The sequence below is a fragment of the Carettochelys insculpta genome, chromosome 1 (assembly GCF_033958435.1).
Source record: "Carettochelys insculpta isolate YL-2023 chromosome 1, ASM3395843v1, whole genome shotgun sequence".
NCBI lineage: Eukaryota > Metazoa > Chordata > Testudines > Carettochelyidae > Carettochelys > Carettochelys insculpta.
The window spans coordinates 265,861,112-265,887,964 of NC_134137.1; the positions used below are offsets into that span (position 1 = coordinate 265,861,112).

Genomic DNA, 26,853 nt, shown 5'->3' on the forward strand with positions numbered 1-26,853 from the left:
CACAGGAATCTGTTTGAATTGATCTAACTACAGTATGAGGAAGGACATAATTCTTGTATTTTGCTGAAGGTTTTACTGTGCTGGCACACAGCACGAGGCTAAGATATTACATGTCAAAATTTCCTGTTCTTGCACCTTTCAATTATATGGAGTAAAAGGATTAATTATACTCTTTTACAAGACATTTCTAAGCACAATGAATTTATTTTTGTCATATAGATGAGTCTGATGCTGAATGAAATGATGCAATCTTTCTTTACCACAGTGATACCAGATGAAAGAAAGAGAAAGAAGAGCTTAAATATTTCCCAAAACAAGACTCCTTACAGTCAGACATGGAACGGGGTTTGTGTTTCTTTTGTCTTACATTTTGAGGTGATTAATGGAAAAAACTGGTAACCAGTTAAAAATATTTGCACGTTTACAGTTGGATGCTCCTCAGTAGATCTGCTGTGCAGGTCTCAGACACTTATGTAAAAGCAGGAAATTTGTGGCAGATCAGGTCTGTTATATTTACTTAGCAGACATACCCAGTGTTGCTTGGGTTCTTGTGGGGGCTCAGTGTAGCTGATGTGGGGTGCAGGAGTCATACAGGGGCTTGAAAGGTGTGGCAGGGCTGAGGGCAAGGGGTGGGGGTACACAAGTCAAGGCAGGGGGTGGGGGCCCACAGCAAAATGTGGGGGGTGCCAGAGTGAAGGTAGGAGGTTGGAGGGAGGCCTCAGGCCAGTGGAGTGGGTTGTGGGGGGATGGGGGGTCTCAGGTCTGGGATCTTTGCTCCCGAGCTGGCCAGCTGGTGGCTTTCTGCCTGAGTGACAGTTCTCTGGGGCTGGTTGGGACAGTGGGGGCCACACCTGCTGCCCTATGTATGTGGTCATTATCCAGTATAACTAGCCCTGGTAGCAGAGCCCTCTCTTTCCATTTTATGGGAAACAGTCACATTCCAGGCATATCCCATTGTCCTAGCACTATCAAACCCTCACATTGGTTCAAGTTACAAGAGAAAGCTGCAGAGGAAATTTGGTGGTCTTAAACTCTTAACTGTTTAGGAGGAGTTCTTGGACAAACAGACTCACAGACAGACAGACAGACAGACAGACTCTCTCAAATACACAGTAGACTTACTGCTTGGTTGTATTATGGTAGCGCCTAGCATCTCCACTCATATGCCAGGATCATAATCACTTTTTGCTGCCCACCTGTGGATGGTAGATATAGAAGAAATAATAGCAGGGAGGTACAACATCAAGGGAAAGGACTCACAGGTCTACATGGTTCTTAATAGAAGACTGGAGCCTTATAGCTATGCGAACACGTACGAGTTGTTAAAATGTGTAAAATATGGGAAGCAAAAGAGAGTCCGCGAGATCTGAGAACTATGCAGTTAACAAATTGGCAGATACTAATGATATGTTTGATGAAAGATGTGACATAGTTGTAAAATTCAATTCCCAGTAAAAATTAAAGGAAGAAGATGATGGAATAGAAAACAATATTCAACCACTTGCTCCAGTGTGAACAACACTAAATCACTAATTATTTTTCTAAAATTCTTTATTATAGCTGAAGTATGTACTTGAGTATTCAGAATTGCACATACTTAAGGGCCAATCTAGGATCTGTTGAAATAATTTGAATTACTTCATCAGTGTTGTGACTGCACATCACCAGAGGCAAGGCTGCACATCTTGGATCTCATAATTCCCTGCTCCATTACACTGGCCTTATGCAGGGTAACTATATTTCAGTCAGTAAAGTTAAATGTGTAAAACTGATTCAGTGGAGTGAGTATCAATCTTGTGCAGAACAGAAAAATTCTTTGTCCAGCAAATTGTCCCACATAATGGATTCTTGATGCTATGTTGGGAAATATAAGAACTCTCATATAAAAATAGTCACAGATAATAGCAAAACAAAAAAGCAGTCCAGTAGCACTTTAAAGACTAACAAAATAATTTATTAGGTGATGAACTTTCATGGGACAGACCCACTTCTTCAGACCATAGCCATACCAGAACAGACTCAATATTTAAGGCACAGAGAACCAAAAATAGTAATCAAGGTTGACAAATCAGAAAAATATTATCAAGGTGAGCAAATCAGAGAGCAGAGGAGCAGAAGCGGGTGGGGGGAGTCAAGAATTAGATAAAGCCAAGTATGCAAAAGTGCCCCTATAATGAGCTTGAAAATTCCCATCCCGGTTCAAACCACGTGTTAATGTGTTGAATTAGAATATAAAAGAGAGTTCAGCAGTCTCTCTTTCCAAACTGTTGTGAAAATTCCTCTTCAGTAAATCACAGACTTTCAGGTCATTAACAGAATGGCCCACTCCATTAAAATGCTGGCTGGCAGGTTTGTGATTCAGGAGTGGTTTTATGTCTGTTTTTATGCCCATTAATTTTGTCTAAGGGAGTTTGAAGTCTGACAAATTTGACACATTAAGATGTGGTTTGAACCGGGATGGGAATTTTCAAGCTCATTATAGGGGCTCTTTTGCATACTTGGCTATATCTAACTCTTGACTCTCCAACCCCCTTCTGCCCCTCTGCCCTCTGATTTGCTCACCTTGATAATGTTTTTCTGATTTGTCAACCTTGATTACTATTTTTGGTTCTCTGTGCCTTAAATATTGAGTCTGCTCTGGTATGGCTATGGTCTGAAGAAGTGGGTCTGTCTCATGAAAGCTCATCACCTAACAAATTATTTTGTTAGTCTTTAAAGTGCTACTGGACTGCTTTTTTGTTTTGATAGTATATAGACTAGCACAGCTAGCTGTCTGTTACTATTCACAGATAATAATCTCTCTCAATCTGTACCCTTAGGACCTGACTGCTGCCGAACAAATTTGGTGAACCACAGGAGGTCATTATTGTCTGGCAGCATAAGTGATACTTGCACTGCTTAGTGGGTTCTTAGAAGACACATAGGGGTACATTATAGCTAAATAATAGCGCAGATCACTGAGAGCTAGGCCTGGTGGCTGTAAACAAAGTTTATGGGACCATGGGAAACTTGACCACACCCATGATAAGTGGTTGCCCGGCTAACTATAATCATGCCAAATTACAGATGTTGCTGGCCAAGAGAGTGGCAGACTAGAGAGGTTCAACCATTAGAAAGGTTATAATGTGAAGTACTCAGAATTCAGCAAATACCAAAGTGGAGGTTGACATGACCTTAAGTCTTTCCTTTTGTCCATACGATGTATGATACAGTTTTAATATATAAAGTATATCCTGGGACAGATCCTTGAAGGCAATGGCACTATGCCAATTTACATCTGTTGGCCCATTATTTTTTCTACATGACCCCTGCCTCATCCAGTATATATATTGGTCAGAGAGTAGTGGAGAAAGCTGAGGGCTTTGTTCTTGCTGTGTGTTTGTTTTTTACATACATTTATGCAAATCCCCCAAAACTCCATAACAAAATAAGAAACCTGGAAGGAACAGCAAGTCCAGTTCCCTGTGGTGAGGTAAACCACCCCCACAAGAGTTTGTCAAATCTGTTCTTTAAACCCTCCCAGCGTGGGGATTACAGAGCCTTCCTCAGATTTTGTCAGGTTGTCTGGAGTGACCCATGAATACGAATGCCAACCTCAGAGCAGACTGTCAAGAAGCAGGGCAAAAAAAATCCAAACTGGTTGTATATTTTAGATGTACATTTCACAGACTAGCACATATAAATTCTACAAGCACTATAACAGCCTTATCATAAGACTAGATCAGTGGTTCTAAACTAGGAGTGTGCATATCCTTGAAGAATATCCAGAGGTCTTCCAGGGGTACATCAACTCATGTAGGTATTTGCCTAATTTTACAAAAGGCTACATAAAAAACACTAGCGAAGTCATCACAATCTGAAATTTATACTGCTCTATAGTGTACCAGGAAATGTAAGTTTAATGTTTATATCCAAATTAATTTATTTTATAATTATTTGGTTAAAAACAAGAAAGAACTGTTCAGCAACAGTATGTTGTGACACTTTTATATTTTTACATTTGATTTTGTAAACAAGTGGCTTTTAAGTGAAGTGAAACTTGGGCTATGCAAGACAAATCAGACTCCTGCAATGGGTATAGTAGTTTGGAAAGAGGTCAGAGCTACAGGACTAAATGACGCTTCCAACCTTCTTGTTCTCTGATTCTGCAGTTATAAGGAGTCACAGACAGTTCCCTTGGACACTATGGTCTATCTTGTCATCCAGGAAAGCCTGCCTTTATGATAGCTGTTGTGTTACACTTGAAAGTGCAATATTTGGGTTACTCTCAGTACCAAAGGACCAGTCGCATACCTCAGGTCAATTGTACTGTAGACCGCTTCCCAAAATCAAGACTTGTACTTAATCGTAAACTAAGCAAAGATTTAGTAACAGTGAGGTAGCCATGCGTTGTATTCCAACAAAAAGCAGCAGAAATGTAGCACTTTAAAGACTAGCAAAACATTAAAAAATGAGAGTTATCTGCAAGGTTAAAGCAGGTAAACATATAAATGAATTACAGTACATAAGAACAGTCATACTGGGTCTGACCAAAGGTCCACCTAGCCCAGTAAACTATCGTCTGACGGTGACCAATGACAAGTGCCCTAGAAGGAGTGAACAGAACAGGTAATCATTTAGCCATCCCTCTTGTCATCCATTTCCAGGCACTGGCAAACAGAGGCTAGAGACACCATATACTCTTAGGCCTCAAAAATCAACACTGTATAGTAGCTGTGGTAATGCGCAAGCAGTATATGTCCTTTAGGGCTACCTCTAGCCAAGTGGCTGGGGAAATCCCTTGCTTATCGTTAGAATTATTGCCCTCTCCAGCTTCCAAGCAGTATAATGATGATAATTTTTCATTAACAGGGATTTTTATTCCCTTCACCAAGCATTCAAAATGCAATGGGGATGGGGGGGCAGGTTTGTGCATTTATTCACTTCACGGGTATGGGGGAAACAATGAGCAAAGTCATTCATCCATTGGTTCTCATTTGTCTGGTGTCTATAGGCCTTGTTTTGTTGGGGAGGAGATGACAGCTCTTGTAAACTACTGTTTCACACTTGGTAATGCTTCTCTTCTGACGGGAGTGGGGCAGTTCAGTTTCATAGCAAACACTTCAATATTACTTTCTACTGAGGGGTACAGGTATAAAGGCCAATCACTAAACACATCTATATTAGGAAGTTCTTTCAAAAAAGCAGGCCCTTTTTCGAAAAAAACACGTGGAACGTCTACACACAAAAGAAAATGGCTCTTCTTCCAGAGGCCCTCTTCTGCTCCTGGATCAGAAAGAGAACCTTCCTTCCAAAGATTCTTTAAAAAAACACATGTGTAGCCTGTCCTTGGGCCCTTCTTTTGAAAGAGGGGTCCTTCATAGTGCCAGCCAGCTGGAGCATGGAGATGCCCTGGCCAGCACTAGCGGAGTTGTATGCTTCCTGTGTCTGTCCACCTTAAAAGCACAGGGAGCCCTGCAGACCCCCATGGCAGGAAGCTGAGAGCATGCTGGCAGCAAGGACAGACCTCGAGCAGCAGCAAACCCTGAAGGCTACCTCCTGCAGCTGAGACATGGCCCTGGCCATCAGCCAGCCACCACACAGCCCCGCCACAGGCCCACTGGGGAGCAAGCCAAGGGGTCCCAGGAGCCTGCCCTGGCCACAAAAAGGAGGGTGCCCTCTTGGACAGAGCCAGAGCTGAAACACCTGCTGGGCCTTTGGCATCCTCAGGACCACCAATGTCAAGAGGCACAACACCCCTGTGTATGGCCACCAAACTCAGTGCCTGAGGACACCCTGCCCAGAATTTGGAGCAGGTACTCTTCAAGGTTAAAGAACTTTGCCAGGGGTATAATATATAGAGATACACATCTCATAGAGCTGGAAGGGAAATCAAGAGGTCACTGAGTCCAGTCTCCTGCTCTCTCAACAGGACCAAGCACCATCTTGCTTTTTTTTTTTTTAAATCTATTGACCCCAGATCCCTAAATGCCCCCCTTAAGGGCTGAGCTCACAAGCCGGGGTTTAGCAGGCCAATGCTCAAACCACTGAGCTATCCCTCCCCGCCAGGTCAGGGATGCCATCAGACACTGGGGGAGGGGGGCAGGGCCAGCCACCTGCCCCCTCTGCAGGGAGCTCCACACCCTTCTCAGTCGTGAGGACAGCTCTCCACTCCACGTTGTCCTTGACATGGCACCCAAAGAGCCCCCTGATGCACTGGAGGGGAAGCCTTGCCCAGAAAGGGACCAGCCTGAATCCTCCAGCCAGGCCACCGAGCCAGGGTCTGAGGCCCTGCCTGAGGAAGACTCTTTGGAAGACACCCTTGCTATTGTGGTGCCCTCAGGCTCATCCAGTCATGCCACTTCCAGTCAGGCACCCCCAGACCTCATCGGCGGACCCGCCAGTAAGTGCCCAGTGCAAACCTGCTGCCCCACCCAACTGCCTCACTCACCCCCATGGCCCTTGCTGCCCTGCTCCCACCTGACCTCCTGCCTTGCACCATACAGGGCCTCACTGAACAGCTCATGGCCAGAGTGGGCTGTACCAGGGCATCCCTGCCACTTCCCCACTGAGCCCAAGCCCGCTGCACTCCCCCATGCACCAACCTCCCCATGATCCCAGCCCCATCCCAGCCCCGTGGGGTGGAAGGGATTCCCACGGCCACCAACTCTTGTGGCCCTCCACCCGCTCGAAGGACTGAGCCCCCCACTCCTGTCCCTGGCCCCCCCCATCCAAGTTTAGGTGCCCCCACCCCCCCTTCCCCAATGTATATAGTTCCACCCTGTACATAGTTCTGAGCATATTTATCTGGTTGAAAAAGTACCACTTTATTTCAAACCTTGTTCATTTGCTCAGCAACCCATGTCCCTTGTTATTGGGGGCAGAACGGGGTGAATGGGCAGGAGGAGTCGTGGGTGGGTGAGGGGGCTGTGGGCCAGAAGAACATGAAGTAGGTGCCCAGGAAAGGTCACTGGGGCCCATGGGTTAAAGCCTCCCAGCAGGCTTCCCAGGTGTGGAGCCTGTTGCAGTGGCCTGACAGTCAAGGTTGCGGCGGGCTGCTGGTACCCTGGGCTGGCCTCAGCCACCCATGCCGTGAGGAAGATCTTGTCCTTGGCCTTGATGAGGTTGGCTAACCCTGCAGTGGCCTCATCCAGGTCCCTGACACACACAAGCCTCCGGAGCAGCAACTGGTTCATCACCATCACCACCTGCAGGGGATGGAGAGCAAGCACTCTCGTGAATGTGTTAAGCAGTGCCCCTCCCCCTCCCAGCCGCCCTCCCCATTCCCCCACTCCTTCTGCCCTCCCCACAAGGCTACCCCTCCAGCAGGGAACCTGTGTAAGGGTGGGGTGTCATGGTCCCCCAGAAAATCTTCTTTTGAAAGATCGCTGTAGTTTAGGTGTAGCCATTCTTATAAACTTAACATCTTCTGTAACAATGTTAATACATGGGTGAACCAGGCTGTTTCTACCTATGCATTTGTCAGTGATGCAGAAGTTGACATCTGGTCTGCAAGTGTCGGAGAAGCCTTTTCCAGAGATGGACTGTCTTTATAATTAGAAGGGGTCTAAAGGTAAAATCTTGACTGGTACCAGGTTTTTACCCGGAAGTGTTTGGTTGTTTTTTTCATTATAGGTGCTTAGTAAATTACCTGTAGTACATCAGCTGATGGTATCTTTTTAACAGCATTGTTTGGGGCTCTTTTTGAATATGTCTATTAAGTCTATTTTTCTTCATTTGAAAATATGTAGGTTACAAGATTGCCACTCGTTTAGGAAATAAAAAAGACATGTGCATGTTTCTAGCTCTTCATATGGAGAGGTCTCCAATGTGTGCTAGCCCATCTGAAAAGGTATGGTATGAGATATCACTGTGAAGAGGTGTTTCCAATAAAAGGAATAAGCCCTTAAAATTGCTGATAATATCAATGAATAAGGATCAGCTGTAATTGATATCATTTACTTTTCATCCCCCAAGCAGGTGAACAGTTACATCAGGGGTCATCAACCTTTCCAAAGTGGAGTGCTGAAATTTGACCTTTTGACCTTTATGTACAGTCTGAGTGCTGGTGATATTTTTTAAAGTCACTAGCAGTCATACTTATAACTGCTTCTTTAATAAATACAGATGCAGAACTTTACCATTTAGGTGGTGGTTGGTAGCATTAGCTGGTCTTTTGTTAACCCACAGGCAGCATGACTTTGAGCAAACTCTCAGCTGCATGGGGCAGGAAGAGTCAGGGTGAGCTCCGGCCTTGCATGCCAAAGAAATTCAGCTTGGGTGTCACTGTTGGCACCTTTGCTGGGGGTTGCTGACCTGAGTTACATTAACAGTTCAATTTCCTGACTAGATAACAGCAGAAATGTGATCATTCACAGCAACTATATCATATCAGTATGCCATAAATCTTAACATACCTGATGGTCGTGGTGGGAGATACCTGGAGGAAGGCTAGTATAAACAAGTCTTCTGTTTTGGTTTCCTGCTTTGGTACATTGGGCCAGTCCTGTTTACTTGCCTGCTTCCCAGGATGGCTGTGGAGATTAATTCATATTGCATAGATATTTAAAAACATAAAACATTCTATGTCATATATTATTATGACTGATTACTTTCCATCCTTCCTGTGCATAATGTCCCTGATTAACTAGTAGGCTACTGCATTTTAAAATAATTGAATAACACATGAAACCCACTAGGGTAGATTATTTCAGTTATTACCTCCACAGAGAACATTGGAATATTACCTTTGTTGTGCTGGGCACTGTATAAACATCACAGTAGTCTACATAGACAAAGTCTCTCAGCCAAATAGCTTGAAATCTAACCAATATCACTGAAGTCTCTGCCTTACTGTGTCCATCACAGCTAATGTAATTCAGACAAAGGACACTGGTAGAAATGATTTAGAACTTCAAAAAGTCATGCTTTCATTCATGCTCATAAATTTCACTGGAGGGTGTTTTAGAAAACTATGGGTTGATCTTGCTTGCTTGAAGCCCCTTGGAGTTTCCTCAGTGATTTCAAGCTGATTGGGTCCATTCAGAAATAGCAGACATATAAAGATAGAAAAGTAGCCCTGTTAGTGTGTAGCTTCACAAATAACAAGCAGTCCTGTAGCACCTTAAAGACTAACATGTATGTAGCTTTCTTGGTTAAGACCCGCTTCCTCAGGGTCTTACCCATGAAAGATCATTACCTAATAAATACATTTGTTAGTCTTCAAGGTGCTACAGGACTGCTTGTTACACATAAAGATAGTGTATTAATAAGAATAACGAACAAGTAAATAAAATAAAATATTCATAGAACTGATAGAGCAGAAAGACAAATTAAGCACCAAAGTTTATTAGGACTGAAGAATCTATATACCTAAATACAGTGTAGCCAAACTCATAATATGCTGAAGCTTCTTTTTAACACACAGCTGTTTATAAAATAAAATTTGCAGATGAATAGTAATTCACTTTGTTTTCTTTCAGTTCAATAAAACTGGCATTGTTGTGTGTGGGTCAGACAAAATACACAAAGTGGTGGCAATGAGCTGCTCCAGAGAAAATGTACATGCTGTGCAACATGTCATACTGAATGATCCTGGTGCTTTATGTAACTCCACTGTGTATTTGTCCAGGAAACCCTGCTCCACCTGTACTACATTTCTTATTCAAGGTAAATAATAGACTGGCCAATCCATGGAAGTCAATGGGAGTTTTCTTGAGTAAGGAGGTCAGAAATAAGCCCTTACTGCACATCAGGTTTGAAAAAATCTTGTTGTCTTGTGGTGCACAGTCATGCAAACCCTGAACTCACACATGCAGTCATTTCTTCATGTAAATAGCCCCTTTGAAATCAGTGAAATGGCTTGTGTGGGAAAGATTTCAAGGCTGGGGTCATCAGCTATAATTCTCATGTCAAGTAACATGAGTTTGTATCAGGATTTGCTTATCAAGTAGATCCAAAATATAAATCTCTCGGTTCCTAATGTCCCTCTCTCCAAGGACCATATGCTACAGCTCAAGCTGGTGATGCAAGGCTTGCTTTTATGTCCTCCCACTGCTGGACTGGCTAGGCCCTATGCTAGCCCATAGCGAAAATTAGACCAGCTGGGTGTAGGCCTGACCTAGCCATGGCTCCTTCTCTCAGCCATGCATTCTCCATTAGCTACAGGCATGAAGGATGAGGTAGTCGTCACTGTGATTCTACACTACAGCAGCCAATGATCCCTCTGCGCTGAGGTGGGGATATTCTCTGTGGCCAGCTATATTTGCTTTGTGACTAGAATGCACCAACAGCGTTACATACACTGCAATGGAGAATTAGGCCCATCACTGTCATTAAGAAGCCTAGGCATTAATGATCTTACCTGGTTGATTTGTATTGTAAATCAGTCTAATTGTTCACCTCTAGGATCAGTTTCTTCAGTCTATTACTGGCCATTCTCTCCAGAGCTAAAAGGGGAAGATTCAGCAGTTGAGGAAGATCTCAAGCAAGTTGACCAAATGTTTTTAAGAAGTCATGTTAGTAGCAGTGTTTTTCTACCAATCACAGACTTTAAGACTGTATCCATGGTTGCCTGTAGAACCAAAAGACACAAGTGCAAAAAATGCAGCTCCCACTATGCTGAGGCTATGCCTAAAGACATGTTAAAAATTTGTTCATTACTTAATATGCAAGGGTGTACAAAGATAAGTGTGGAGCAAATGAAGAATGCACTGGATTGCCTTGATTGTTTACTGCATTGTCCCCATGGAGAATTTGAAAAAAAAGAAATGGATGATGTAGAAAAAAGGCATGCACATGCCTTGCAGCTTTGTTATCTTTTAGCAGCAAGATCCGGTAAGTATGATGAAAATATTTTTTAAAAATAGTAGCAACCAATATGAAAAAATGTATATTTGCTCCTAATAAATTGTATCTAGAGGTAAGCCAAATGTCATGTGAATAACAAAGGAATTGGAGTGATTTCCCAACCAAGGAGAGAAATTAATAATTTTTCATTTCAAGAAGTACATGTTACGTTTATAGAAATCATGTTCAGGTTTTTTTTAGCCAAAACAGATTTAAACCAATTAGTGCATGTGAAATTGCAACAGTTGTGAAGCACACTATTATATTTCAAACTCCCAAATCTTTGTTTAAAGACAATCAAGGTTCATAAGTAACAACTATGCTATTACCTAATATCATTTACGAAATCTAAGCAATTAAAAACAAGGACAGGATAAATAAATCTTATACTTTCTATCTAAAAAAGATGCACAATTTTTTTTAATCCAGCACAAAGAAATATATATTTGATCACAACATAGTATCCACAATACTTGGATTGTGCATCTGTGTGAATGCTTATAATTTGGCTATTTTTTTTTTAATTTTCATTATTTTGGCCCCTGAATTTTTTCTTGTGAAACTGTCAAATGAAAATGATCAGTTTATATGTGTATAAATTGACACAGTTTTGGTAAAGACTTAGAACAGCGATTTATTCGGAGTAATTTTGTGTACATCATTTACCAGGTAAAATATAAGAAATTGTCCATTTGTGTTAAAACTATTTGTGTAAGTGGCCTTGTATTTGAAGTTCATCCACATACTCAATTAATGTATACATAGGAGCTGTGTCTACACTATAGAGTTTTCTCGACAAAACTTGGGTTTTGTTGACAAACTCATGGAGCATCTGCACTTAAAATGCATTCTGTTGAGAAACTGTCGACAGAGCACAGCAGTTTTCTTGGAAGCGTTCTGTTATTCTTGTATGAGACAGAATGCTTCTTTCGATAGAATCTGCCAGCAAAACTGTGGTGTAGATGTTCCAGGAGGCCCCTCTGTCCACAGGGCTTCTGGTTCACCAGGCAGCCCTCTTTGCAGAGCTTGCAGTTGGCCATTCTGTCAAGAGAGGGCTGGGCCATCTCACCGCTCTCCGTCAACAGAGTGGATTGCTCTTTTGATCTGCTTTTGTGTGTGGACATGATCCGTCATCAGAAATTTTGCCAAATCTCTTCCATCCATAACTTCTGTTGACAGATTGCTGTAGGGTAGACGCAGCCATAATGTTTATGTTCCATTTTCAGGGTTTTGTATCATGTTAGACTTTGAGGTTGTTAATCAAGAAATGACTTTATATTGGGTTGTTACATTGTGATAAAATATGCTTTCTTTTGTACCGCATGATAATAATGCTTCTTGATAGTAACAGTATAGATATCACTATCTACATAAGGCATGAATATAGTATACACCCTGTAGAGGTTCTTGCGATACTTTAAAGAGGTCAGTCTACTTATACATTCCGTTTCAATATTCTGAAGTGTCATACTTTAAACCATTGTATAATATTTAAAATCTAATCGTTAAAATGATATGAAATACACTTTTTCTTATAAAAGATGATCCAGATCGAGGAGTGGGTTGCACAATATGTAGTCAGAATGGATATTTTGTAAGTATGATGAATACTTGATTTCCTTTCTTTGATTTTCACTTTCCCCTGTGCGTTAACTGATAAATATACCAATACTGGTACTTCAGGTTTTTGCCATTGCTGTCTGTCTGGTTACGGCTGCAGTAATTTATTTATCTTACAGATAGATAATGCCTTTAGTATGTAGACCTTAGTAAAGTGTGTAAGGCACAATGCCTCAGTGGAGTGCTCTCAACCATGTGTAACACCATGAGTAATATATATCCTATCATCAGGCTATAGAGATTAGATTCTAATCTAATATTTGTTGCACAAATGTAAATATAGAGTAAGTGAATCAGAATCTGTCCTTGTATCTTTCTCACTTCTTTGAAAACTTAAAAATAGTTATGAAGTACCTAAAGTTTGCAGAATGCCACATGTCGATCATTTAAAGTCAGACACCTTCTTTTTCCATATTGGCAGCTAGCAATTCCTGGCAACTCACTCTTTTGATATTCTGATCGAGTGTCCTTTCCGCAGAAGCCTAGCTTTCAGTCACTTAACTATAAATGCAGCAACAACAATGATAACATTTTATCATCAAAATCCAAACAAGCGCTTCTCCATGGCCCAGTAGAGAAGCTGGTCCATAAGTATATTATTGAGGCGGGGAGGAAGATATTATGATGGTGAAGAAATTTTGAGGGGGATGCAGGAAAAAATATGAGTAGTGGTTTTCAACTGAGTAGTGAGAGTGAGGCGGCTGCTGGCTGGTGCAGCTGAGATATTTACTCTGGTAAATAGGAAAAGCTACCTCAGTTCTTTGGGAAGCACTATAGTAAAATTATAGTGCATTCACTGAAGAACTCTCAGACAGAAGTGTATGAAGTAATTGGCCTTGATAGTAGGCAGTGACTGAGTATTTGAGTAGAAGGAATCCCTGAGAAGTAAATGCGTTGTAACTATTGTATACTACAAATTTTCTGAAGCAGGGGAATTGTTGTTCATGTCTGGGAAAAGGGGATTGGCTGTATTTCTATTTATCTTTACTTAAATGATAGCGATATGTCTTTTTTTGTTTTAGTCATTATTGTTATCTTACAGCTCTGAGATGCTGTTAATTTTTTTTTTTAAGTTTGGTGCAGGTTACAATGGATACCCTATTGGTGCAATATATGCAAATCTGCCTTGTGTAGGTAGACGAAATAAAAAAAAGCCAGGAACCACAAAAGGGCCTGTCCTTATCCATGCTGAAGCCAATGCTCTACTATTCAGGTTATTATTGAATGACTGAATTATCGTTAATGTTTGTTAAAAGTAATTAAGTGGTTTTACATAAGTTAGTTAAGAAATTACATACGGCTGCAGTGATAATATTAGTTGTGGTTAATATTTTAATGTATTGCATATATGTTATATATAATAATATATATGTAGTTTACACACACACACACACAAATTAATAATTAATTGTGGTTAAAAAGGTTAATTGTGGAGCCATGATCTAAACTACATTCAGCATACACCTTTGACCACTTCACCCAGTGTCTGTCCTGTAATTTATTTCCCTTAAGAATACTAACCTTCTACATCTCTAACCATAGTAATATACTGTCAAAATTTTAACAAAGACCTCTTCAAATACTTTCTACCATAAGACCTCATTGTTTCACACTTCAAGCACAGTCACCCAACATGCCTACCTGGCCCATTGTTTCTTTATGAACATTCCTGGCAGTATTCATTTAGGGCCATTTCCTCTGTAGAAGAAAGACGGGAGTACTATGAAGAGACTGGAATGATTCCAGTGAAGACATAATTTCATTACTGTTGTAGATAACAAGTGCAAATATTTATGTATAAGGATGAGAAGCCCAAGGATAAAGAAGTGAGATGGGGAATATGGGATAGAGAGAACAATTCACTAGAAATAAGATTCATCAGTGAAAGCCCTGGGATTTATTTGAGGGACACCTCTTGTTTTGCTTTTCAGAGAATAAATTCTGTTTCTATATGTTTTTTCAGATTTAGAAAAAAAATAGAAGAGAATGATATTCTGTATAGCAGCAAACCTCCATGCCTTGAATGTCAGAACTATATACACTATGCAGGTGTAAAGAAAATGGTTTTCGTACAAGAATCAATACCATCCTCATCAATCCAAGAAGTAAGTTAATGTAATACAATTACTTTATTGCAGCCATTCTCAAACCATTGGACTGGACCCTAGCGTGTGTCACAGCCCTGTTTAATGTGGTCGCCAGGGCTGGTAATAGACTTGCTGTCACCTGAAGCTGAAGTCAAAGCTTCATCTCCACTGCCTAAGACTGTAGCTGAAGTGCTCAGGCCTCAGCTGTGGCCAGCGTGGCTGAGGCTTTGGCTTCAGTCCTGGGTGGTGGGGCCCAGTTACAGCTCACTCCTCTGCCTGGGCTGAATCCCTCAAGCTTTGGCTTTAGCCTCCTGCCTGGGATGGTGAGGCTCAGGCTTTGGTCCCCCTTCCTATGGTCATATAGTTATTACTGTTGTCAGAAGGGAGTCACGGTGCAGTGACGTTTGAGAAACCCTGCCTTACTGTAATTTTTTGTTTATATATTTGATACTCAGTGCTATTGTATATAGTTAGCGTACTCAATTTAAAAACCCTCAACATCTGCACAAGCCCTCTTCAGGTCAACATGTTAGAGGAATATGGAACATCCATCATATAAAACACCCTCAACATCCATAATTATACAAAGGCGATGCTTTTTTTTGTGGTGAAACATGCGGGTACTAAGTATTGGCACCTCTGCCAAAATAAAGCAATGTTCCCCCTGGCCAGGGTTCCTGCAGCTGAGGCTGCTAGCAGGGGTCAGTGCCCCAGCCAGATCCCAGCCACTGGGATGCAGGTTTCTCTTCGTCCCCTGGCCAGGGAGCCCAGCTGGCAGCCTCAGCTGCAGGAATTCCGGTGGGTGTGGGGGGAGGGACGGAGAGTCAGCTGAATACTGGCTTCCCTTTTTTGATGAAAAAGCACTGTACAAATGCATGACTAAAGCAATATGGCTAGCACTGTGCCCTGAAAGCCTTCAAATCCAGATTTGTGTGGATCCAATGAAGTGAAAAAGTACTGCATTCTAGGACTCTCTGCCATAGAATCATAGGGCTGGAAGAGATCTCAGGAGGTTATCTGGTTGAGCCCCCTGCTTCAAGGAAGATCAACCTCCACTAAGTCATCCCAGCCAGGACCATGTCTAGCCGGGACTTAAAAACCTCAAGGGATGGAGAATCCACCACCTTTCTAGGCAACACATTTCCTAATATCTAACCTACACCTCTCCCTCTGTAACTTCAGACCATTACTCCTTGTTCTGCCATCTGACACTACTGAGAACAGTTTCTCACCCTCCTCTTTAGAGTGCCCCTTCAGGAAGTTGAAGGCTGCTATTAAAACACCCCGAGTCTTCTCTTCTGTAAACTAAACAAGCCCAAATCCCTCAGCCTATCCTCATAGGTCTCGTGCTCCAGCTCCCTAATCATTTTTGTTGCCCTCCACTGAACCAACTCCAGCACATCCATGTCCTTTTTGTACTGGGGGGCCCAAAACTGGACACAATATTCAAGATGTGGCCTCACCAGTGCTGAATAGAGGGGAACAACCATTTCTCTAGATCTGCTTGAAATGCTCATCCTAATGCACCCTCGTATGCCGTTAGCCTTCTTGGCTACAAGGGCACACTGTTTACTCATATCCAGCCTTTCATTCACCATAACCCCTAGGTCACTTTCTGTCATACTGCTGCTGAGCCAGTCAGTCCTCAGCCCATAACAATGCTTGGGATTCTTCTGTCCCAGGTGCAGGACTCTATACTTCTCCTTATTGAACCACATCACGTTTCTTTTGGCCCAGTCCTCCAATTTATCCAGGTCACTCTGGATTCTCTCATACCCTCCAATGTAGCTATCTCTCCCCCCTAGTTTTGTGTCATCCGCAAACCTGCTGAGGGTTCAATCCAGTCCCTCATCCACGTCATTAATAAAAATGTTGAAGAACACCAGCCCCAGAACAGACCCTTGTGGCACTCCACTTGAAACCAACCGCCACCCAGATATTGAGCCATTGACCAGTACCCATTGGGCCCAGCTGTCATGCCAGCTTTCTATCCATCCGATAGTCCAAGGGTCCAATCCTTACTTCCTTAACTTATGGGCAAGAATGTTATGGGAGACTGTACCAAAAGCTTTGCTGAAGTCAAGGTATATCACATCCAGTGACGTCCCCATGTCCACAGAGCCCGTTACCATGTCATAGAAGCTAATCAGATTGGTCAGGCAGGACTTGCCCCTGGTGAATCTGTGTTGGCTACTTTTGATCACTTTCTCCTCTTCCAAGTGCTCCAAAATGGATTCCTTGAGGATCCCCTCCATTATTTTCCCAGGGACTGAGGTGAGGCTGACCGGTCTATAGTTCCCTGGATTGTCCTTCTGTCCCTTTTTAGAGTCCAGGCTCCTACAGTTTAGTCCTAGGGGCTCACAGCAAAAGCACCTCTGCTAGGCTCATCTGTCCTCCTTCCACTTCCGACGCATTTGTCTACTTTGAAATGCGCTCTTTCAGATCATGTGTCTTTTCAGATCAATCAGTATGGTTCACTGTCCAAGGCCTAGTGGAGCACAAGGAGTTCTCTCTGAGTGCCAGACCATATGCTCATTCTGCTAGAGGGGTATGTGCCTAAGGTCACAGTCTCTTAACCAGCAGCACCTGTTATGACTGTGCATGGACCTTAGGAGTCCTTTGCCCTGGGCTGGGAGTGCAAAAGGATCAAGTGTACCAGCCACTGCCCAGTTCCCCTTGTCACTTCCTGCTTTCAGCACAGAGTGGTTTGCTGCTGTTAGTGCATTGCTGTCACTCGTTTTTCTCAACTGGTAAATACTATTATGCTACTATGGTAAATACGACACACATTCCTGGGGAAATTCTGGCAAAAATTAAAAATTCTATGCACAATTATTGAAAAATTTTGCAAGATTTTGCATATTTTAGTTGTCAAAACAAGACATTATAATCCTAGCTGTTTCAATTATTTTAGTAACTTATTGAAAGCTACTTGTTGGCAAGTATCTCAGTAACAATGCAGGCATCAAAATAGACTCAGGAAATGATTTTTCACAAATGGCGTCCATAGAAGTGAGGTTAATACTTATTCCTGAGTAATAATTGATTTAAACTAATCATATTTCCTGTATCCCTGAGAAGCAGTTCAAAGGCTTGAGGGACTTAGAGGTCATGAAGAAGCTGAGGGAGTGGGTGAGAGCCTGTTAGAGAGCCCGGGGAGAGCGAGGAATTTTTGTGCACGTGTTAGAGATATGTCAAAAATTATTTTTGGAGGATGAGGAGAAATTGTTCAGGAGCCTCCCCCATGCAGACCCTGGCTGAGGCTTAACCTTATCCATTCAGTCAGGAACATCTGCCCAGTCCCCAGGTAGCCCTGCAGCCCCATGTGTCTTTGTACCTCTTCCCACCATCCCCATGTGTCCCTCTGCCCCTCTTCACACACCCTCTCTCCCAATCCATGTGCCCCTGCACCCTCACTGAGTCACCTCCCATATGTTCCTGAACTCAGTCCACCATCCTTATTCATCCTTGCGTCCTCTCCCTGTCTCATGTGTCCCTCTGATCCCACTCAACCACCCCACTTTTCCATATGTCTTGGCATTCTGTCCTCTTGTGTCCCTGCATCCCTTCAGTCAACCCCCTCCACTGTCTCCAGAAGCCTCCATACCCCCTCCTCATTCCTATGGGTCACTCTGCCCCCACCCAGCCATACCCTTTCTCCCATGTGTCCTGGTGTGTCCACTCCATTTCAGCCACTGCCCCAGTCTGTCCTCCCGCTCTAGTCATTATGAACCCCAGTCTGTAACCCTTCCAGCAGCCCCAAGTTTCCCATGCTATTTATTGCCCCTTACCCCTATGTCCTGCCCTGGCCTCACCTGCAGGGCACTGCCAGGAAGGCAGCCTCTTCTCCCTTTTGCAGCTGGGCTGGTCCGGAAGCAGACATTCTGTTCTACTGTCACAGCATGCCCTGGTGGGCAAAAGGTATAATGGCAAGAACTAGCTGGCTGAAGTTATTTTCTGCAGGAAAAAGTTATGTATGATGGGCTACCTGTGGCCTGCAGGCTGCATGCAACCGACAGGGGCTCCACCTGTGGGTCACAGTCTCCCTGGCTTCCCTCTTCCCCTACTTGCCTCTCGCATTTCCTTGCTCCTTCTCCTCTCTCCCAGTGCTCGCAGAGCTGCAAATTGACTGATTCATGCTCCGTCTCCAGTCCTCCTACTGTGGAACTCCACAAATCATCTGTTTGCGGAATTCCAGCTCTGCCAGGGAGGCAGAGGAGTGGGGATAGAGCATGAACCAGGCAATTCACAGCTGGGAGGGAGGAGGAGGAGCAAGTAACTGTGGGGCTCTGGTGCCCCAGTGTATGAGAGGCATGTGGGGAAGTAGGGCATAGTGAAAACCACAGGGCCACAGGTGTAACTCCAGTTGACTGCAGACTGCTGCAGCCTACTGAGGTGAAGGAGGGCTGCACATGCGGCTCACCCACTATTCAGAGTTCCCCATCACTGCCTTGGAGGATTACACTGTGTCCAGAGTTTTCTTTGGCTATTACTCACTTGTTGAATAGATTGGAATGGAATACCATTTCCGTCAAGGAAATACTTACTTTTCTTTTCTCCTAATGTGAATGGCTTGAGTGACTTGCTAACTTTTATATAGTTAGAATTTTTCTGTTTTGGAAACTGTAGTTGTGGAGAATTCTTCTTGTGTGGTTGCCTGGCTTACATCGAGATAGCTGGTCTGCCTCCAGTTAGTAGGGAAAATGAGAATACCCATATTGTAGAGACTACCAGCTATGGAACATTTTAGAAAGAATTGTCACAGAAAAAACCCCACATTTTTCTGTTGTTCCAGAGATATGTATGTGTGTATTTTTAAATGTTTGTTTTCCTTTACAGGACCCCACAGTATCCTTAAAGAAAAACTTTGAATATAATCAGGTATGTATTTTTTATTGAGAAGTGTAGAGCCAAGAAACTGTTGCAAATAAAGTATTCACAGCCATTTAGTAAAATCAAACTCACTTTGAGGGCAGCTGAGACCACTTGAATTTTCTTTCTTTGGATGTTTGCTCAAGCCCATTTGGAGGTTTGTATGAAAGTTCACCACACAAGAAACTGTGGTGCGTACTTGTGTAAATGTGTACTTACATTTGTATTCATGATGGAAGTGTTTGGTGGTGTTTTGGACAGTGAATTGTAGATTTAGGAGTGATCCAGTCAACAATGGGTGGGAAACAATGCATCAATAAGAAGAAACTTCAGTAGTGGCACCAAGGTAGGGAAATAATGTCACTTAAATAATTAAGATTTATTAAACATATGTGAAAGTAGTAAAAGCATCAGAGTGTGGGGGAAAAGAGAAAAATGGGTGAGTTGGGGTATGAACAAAGAGAAACTGCTGTGAAGGTAGCTGTTTATCTGGAGTTTGCCAGGCCGCAGTAGAATGAGAGCTTTAGGAGTGACGTAATAACACACATAGGATGTAAGACTGGAGACAGGTACCCAGGATTGTCTGATGCCCCAAGAATTTCTCTGGGCAGATTTGTTGTATAGCTGTGAGCCGAAAGAGAATTATGCAAAATATTATTCTGTAACTATGCTTTGTATCACTTCCTTCTATTTTTCAGCAGTGGAAACCTCAAGATGCAGAATGTTCTGGTAAGCTATCTACATAGCAGTTGAGCATTGTGTATTTAGGCTGCTACATCTGGCATCTTTTTATTATTATCTTATTTAAAACCACTTATAACATGTCACAAAATAGTACAATGGGCCCTGTTATATAATCAACACAATTTTCAGTTGTGAGTAATATTTCCATCACAATTTGGATTGATTTAAGACTGATTTAAATATAGTGCCCATCTATAAAAAGGGGAATAAGAATAACAATAACCCAGGAAACTACGGGCCAGTCAGCTTAAACTACAGGCCAGGAAAGATAATGGAGCAGGTAATTAAAGAAATCATCTGCAAGCACTTGGAAGGTGGTAAGGTGATAGGAAACAGCCAGCATGGGTTTGTAAAGAATAAATCTTGTCAAACTAATCTGATAGCTTTCTTTGATAGGATAACAAGCCTTGTGGATAGGGGAGAAGCAGTAGATGTGGTATACCTAGAGTTTAGTAAAGCATTTGATACGGTCTCTCAAGATATTCCTATAAAAAACTAGCCAAATACAATTTAGATGAGGCTACTATAAGGTGGGTGCATAACTGGCTGGATAACCGTACCCAGAGACTAGTTTTTAATGGTTCTCAATCCTGCTGGAAAAGTTTAAAAAGTGGGGTTCCGCAGGGGTCTGTGCTAGGACTGATTCTGTTCAATGTCTGTTTAATGTCTTCATCAATGATTTAGATATTGGCATAGAAAGTACGCTTATTAAGTTTGCAGATGATACCAAGTTGGGAGGGGTTGCAACTACTTTGGAGGATAGGGTCATAATTCAAAACGATCTGGATAAATTGGAGAAATGGTCTGAGGTAAACAGGATGAAGTTTAATAAGGACAAATGCAAAGTGCTCCACGTAGGAAGGAACAGTCAGTTTCACACATACAGAATGGGGAAAGACTGTCTAGGAACGACTACAGCAGAAAGGGATCTTGGGATTATAGTGGACCACAAGCTAAATATGAGTCAACAGTGTGATGCTGTTGCAAAAAAAGCAAACATGATTCTGGGATGCATTAACAGGTGTGTTGTGAACAAGACGCGAGAAGTCGTTCTTCCACTCTATTCTGCGCTGGTTAGGCCTCAGCTGGAGTATTGTGTCCAGTTCTGGGCACCGCAGTTCAAAAAAGATGTGGAGAAACTAGAGAGGGTCCAGAGAAGAGCAACAAGAATGATTAAAGGTCTAGAGAATGTGACCTATGAAAAAAAGGTTGAAAGAATTGGGCTTGTTTAGTTTGGAAAAGAGAAGATTGAGGGTAGACATGATAGCGGTTTTCATGTATCTAAAAGGGAGTCATAAGGAGGAAGGAGAAAACTTGTTCTTCTTGGCCTCTGAGGATAGAACAAGAGGCAACGGGCTTAAACTTCAGCAAGGGAAGTTTAGGTTGGACATTAGGAAAAAGTTCCTAACTGTCAGGGCAGTCAAACAGTGGAATAAATTGCCAAGGGAGGTTGTGGAATCTCCATCGCTGGAGATATTTAAGAACAGGTTAGATAGATGTCTATCAGGGATGGTTTAGATAGTAGTTGGTCCTGCCTTTGGGGCACGGGACTGGACTCGATGGCCTCTCGAGGTCCCTTCCAGTCCTAGTGTTCTATGATACAATGATTCTATGATAGTCCTTACATTAGACATACTCACTCAGTTTTTGGTTCTGGGCCTGTATTATTTCAGGGTTTCTGTGCACAGCTGAGAGAAACAATCCTGACAGATTGCTTAAAATGAGATCACTTACAGCTCCAGGCTGGGATTTCTTTCTCACCAAGGCAAATCAAACCAGCCACAAATATACATCTACCAGCCCCACTGGCTAGGCAGAAGCTACACAAGCAAACCCACAGATTCTCCAGTTGCTCCTAATGCCCAAACCAGCAACCCTCCTACTTAGGTGAAAGGCTATGAAAGCCTATTTCAGCAAATTCAGGTTCTTCCAGTCTCCAAAGGGACCAGCCACATTCCCAGGTCAGTATAAACTTAGATCTTACCCAAAACAGCACACCGTGCCAATTCTTTAGAATCTAAAGGTTTATAAAGAAAGAAAGAAAGAAAGAAAGAAAGAAAAAAAAATAGGGTGAGAGTGACAAATTGTTAAAGTGGTACACTACATACTTCAATTAAAATTACTGATGAAGGCCACAGCTGATCATATATGCTGATTTCTTAAGTCTCTGAAAACACATTCTTTTGAGAGATGAGCCCTTCAGTCCACAAAGGCTTAGTTCATGAGGACTGAAAGAACAAAGGTGGTCACTGCCAGGGCCATCTTATAGCTTGCCATGTAGAGAGAAAAATTCCTTTCTTCTTCCATAGGCAATGGTGGGTCACCTGATCGGGTGGGCTGTTGTGGCACTCTGCCATGGTCTGCTGGGTTGGCCAGCAAGACCCAGTCCCTTTGCATAGTATGTGGTATCGAAGTCTGGGCGTCTGATCTCTGTCCCTTTGGTTAGCCCAGGTCACCTGACTGGCAAGGTGCTCACATCTCCCATTGTGAATCTCAGCACTAAAGCATTTCTAGTTCACATGTAAAGCCAATATCTGTAACTTTCCATACAAAGATAGTATAAGTATACAAGTAACATGAACAGTCTCAGGGCATTACCAGCTTTCATTAGACACCTCACTTGGACTACCTGACACAAGACTTGGTGCCAACTATATACAATGGTGACAGAAATTACTTTCATATTTAATTTAAAAATCCAGTAATATCACAGGACTGTACAATTCAAATTTTTGAATCCCACTGCTCTATTTGCTGGTTTAATACTTCTGAATGAACAGCAACCTGACCCCTATCCCCATAAGGAGCATTGGGCCTTGGGTGTGTTAATGGGTCTGAGGTTAGCTGGAAGTAAGCACAAAAAGAATATTAAATTTACCATAAAACAGATTTATTTTGGTAACCAGTGTCTGGCATCTCATTTGGCCTTTTGTCTTTTTTTGTGACTCAAATGAAAATGAAATGAAACTTTAATTTTGAACATAGACTTCTAATTATCATGCCTGTGGTGTATGCTTAGATGACTTCCTCTCCTCCTAAGTAGGCCGGTTTGAATCCTGGGTTCAGTTTTTCGTTTCTCTGAAAACAGCTTAGATTTCCTGGGCTTGTTTCTTCAAACTACTGGATTCATTTTATCCTCATATAAATGCACTGAATCCAGTGGAGTTACACCGCTGTTCCACGAAAGTGATAGAATGAATCAGACCCCTTATTAAAAAATAACCAGTAATTCCATAGTTGTCTTCCCTGCAACTAGGCTTTCTGAAGTTGGAAAACCAAAACACAATAAAAAAGTAACTGCCAGTAATGTTAAGAATAGTATACACTTAGAATATACAGGTTCGGTTAGATAGGATGTGTCTTGCAGTTTAGTCTCTGTGATTTAAACAAGAGCAAACATACAATCTGAAATATGGGTACTGTTATATAAAAAATGCTTAAAACGTTCAGAGCCTGGCCCATTGGATACCATATTTGAGAAGAACCAAGAATAGAACTGGCCAAAGGAAATGCCAGACAGCTGCAGTAGACAAGTTCAGTGTATCTGCAGGTGAAGGAGAAAAGAGAGGTCACAGAGTACTATTATGTGGTGGAGAAAGAGTACAATATTCAGTGGGTTTTTTTTTTCTAGAAAAAAAGGTGGTGTAACTCAAGCCCCAACCCCCACAACTTTCCCCCACTGGAACTCAAGTCCCAGCTGCCCCCCTCACCCCCAGGCTTACCTCCCCCCAGCCCCAGCCCCCCGCTCTAAATGAATGCCCTCCCCCAGAACCAGTCACACCCAGCCCACAGTTTAACCCAACCCCCCTGCTCCCAGCTCTAATCCAACCCTCCTCCACTGCCCCAGAGCCAGGCACCCCCAGCCTCCCCTCTAACCCCATCCTCCCTGCCCCCAGCACTCACTCACCTTTACAAGAAGGTGCTTCATGTGGTTCTTTGCCAGCTGCTTGCTTTTTAGAGCGGTTGCGCTGGCTTGCCCAGGTAAAATGGCAGGGGCTGCTCACAACTCCCTGCCATGCTGAGGTGAGGAGCACTCAACTTAATGCGTTTAACGGCTGGCCATTAAGCCAATTAAGATGAGTCCCTTGCTTTAGCTCCCCAGGGCACTGTGAGCAGGAAGTGAGAATGGCAGCAGCAGGAGCGCCGAGCCACATATTGGCTCCTTAAAGAGCCACACGAGTGGCTCAGAGCAGCAGTTTAAAAATGGAGGCACCAGTGCCAGCAAAAAAAGGTGGCAGAACGCTGTTCCACAACGTGTCCCAGAAAAAAAGCCCAGCCAATATTTATCGGTGAAGAAAATTTAAGTGTATTTCTGTAGGGAGGAAAAAGAATCTGATGGAAGTCAGAGGTCAAGAAGAGTGAGATCAGTGGTAACAGTGTGAGAGCAAGGCAAGAGAGGTTAGAATACATAAGGTTTGATGTCCTGGGTATCTTACTTATCAAATATTGAACTAAGCTGATTCTCTCCCTATTGTAGTTAGCAGCAGCCTAATGCCATTCATAGTAATTGGTGGGATAGTTTCAATTAGTAAACTTCACCAGAGCAAATCCCTACACCATTTCTCATTTAAAATTTTTCTTTTATCTCTCAGCTTCCACTCTCAGTGAGCAACCAGAAAATTTCAAAGAAAGCACTGGAGAAGCTACGGAAAGAAAGGATGATAAAGGCAAACATATATATTTGTGCAAATGTATACAGTGCACATATTTATAAGAATTAGATATATATTCAGAAAACTTGCTCATATTTTTTTTATTATTTCTTGGCTTCCATGATTCTTTTCTCTTTAAGGTGTTTGAATAAATGTTATTGTTCTGAAAGTCATGAGCCATTGTGCAGCTCGATAATGTTCAAGCTAGGGCAGTCAACTCACACAATTAACTCAAAAAATTAATCATGATTGAAAAAATACCAATTGAAAAGTATTAAATATTTTGGATGTTTTTCTATATTTTCAAATATTTTGATTTCAGGTACAGTACACAATACAAACTGTACAGTGCACCCTTTATTTTTATTACAAATATTTGCACCATAAAAATGGCAAAAGAAATAGCACAAGAAAGTACAACAGGATGGATCACATGATGACTACCTGTTCTGTTCATTCCCTCTTGGGCGACTGGCATCGGCCACTGTTAGAAGACAGGATACTGGGCTAGACGGACTTTTGGTCTGACCCAGTATGGCAGTTCTTCTGTCCTTATGTTATTTCTTCAATTTGTCTCATATAAGTACAGTAACATAATCTATTGTGAAAGTGAAACTCAGAAATATTTTTGTTATATAACTGCATTCAAAAATAAAACTGTAAAATTTTAGATCCTGCAAGTCCATTCAGCCCTGATTCTTGTTCAGACAATCACTAAGCAAAATAAGTTGGTTCATAGTTACAGGAGATAATGATTCCTTGTTATTTACAGTCACCTGAAAGTGAGAACAGGCATTTGCATGGCACTTCTGTAGCTGGCATTGTCAAGTATTTATATGCCAGATGTGCTAAACAGTCATATACCTCTTCATACTTTGGCCACCATTCCAGAGGACATGCTTCCATGTTGATGACGCTCATTACAAATAATAATGCATTAATTAATTTTATGACTGAACTCTTTGGGGAAGAATTGCACATGTCCTGCTGTTTTCTACGCATTCTGCCCTATTTCATGTTGTAGCAGATGATGACTAGGCACACATTGTTCATTTTAAGAACATTTTCACAGCAGATTTGGCAAAACGCAAAGTAGGTACCTCTGTGCAATTTCTAATGATGGCTACAGCACTCATCCCAACATGTACGAGTTTGAAGTGCCTTCCAAAATCTGAGTAGGACAAGGTGTGGCGCATGCCTCCGAAAGTCTAAAAAAGTACAACACTCTGATGTGGAAACTACAGAACCCAAATCACCAAAAAAGGAAGCTCAACCTGGTGGCATCTCACTCAGGTGATGAAAGTGAATATGTGTTAGCCTGCACTGCTTTGGGTCATTATCAAGCAGAATCTGTCATCAGTCTGTCCACTGGCATAGAGGGATTTATGAAACTTTACCATGTCGGGCTCATACATATCTTGTAATACCAGCTATAATAGTGCCATTGGAACAACTGTTTTCACTTTCAGGTGACTCTGTAAACAAGAAGTGGGAAGCATTACTTCCCGCAAATTTCTTGGTCTGAGTGATTGGCTGAACAGGAAGGAGGACTGAGCAGACTTTCTAGGTTCTTGAATTTACAAAGTTTTATTTCTGAATACAGTTATATTCTGTACTTAGTTCTACAGTGTAAATTCATCTTTTATGATAAAGAGATTGTACTGCAGGTTGTGCCTGTCTGGTCCAGCACCCTTGGGACTTGAGCAGTCTCAGATGAGGGATTTTGCTGGACCAGGGGTTGGGGCTCCCCTCCTGGCAATCAACCCCAGCCACTTCCCTGATGCCACCTGCAACTTCCTGGCTTGGGAATGCTGGCTTCCAGGTAGCAGTCTAGCTGTGGGCACCATCTTCCTGGTTCCAGCTGCAGTTTCCTTGCCCTGGCTGCCATGCCCCATCATTTCCTACCACTCCCCAGCCCCACTGCTCCGCATATGTCGTCCTGGCTAGCTCTCCAGCTGCCATGGTCCACTGTTCCCCAGTCAACTTCCTGCCGGTTCCCTGGCTGGCCAGCCCTGCCACTCCTTGCCAGCTCCCCGGCCAGCCACATCCCC

The 26,853-nt window shown here is 42.6% G+C and overlaps 1 protein-coding gene across 1 annotated transcript; it reads left to right on the forward strand.

The window, feature by feature from the left end:
* The first annotated feature begins 261 nt into the window (after positions 1-261).
* LOC142016762 (cytidine and dCMP deaminase domain-containing protein 1-like) lies at positions 262-24,864 on the forward strand. Its single transcript, XM_075001032.1, has 10 exons — positions 262-345; positions 7,731-7,831; positions 9,462-9,648; positions 10,387-10,815; positions 12,369-12,421; positions 13,521-13,660; positions 14,411-14,552; positions 19,374-19,415; positions 20,105-20,135; positions 24,743-24,864. Exons 1-10 carry the CDS (start codon positions 336-338, stop codon positions 24,862-24,864), a joined length of 1,257 nt encoding a protein of 418 aa, XP_074857133.1. The 5' UTR covers positions 262-335.
* The last annotated feature ends 1,989 nt before the right edge of the window (positions 24,865-26,853 follow it).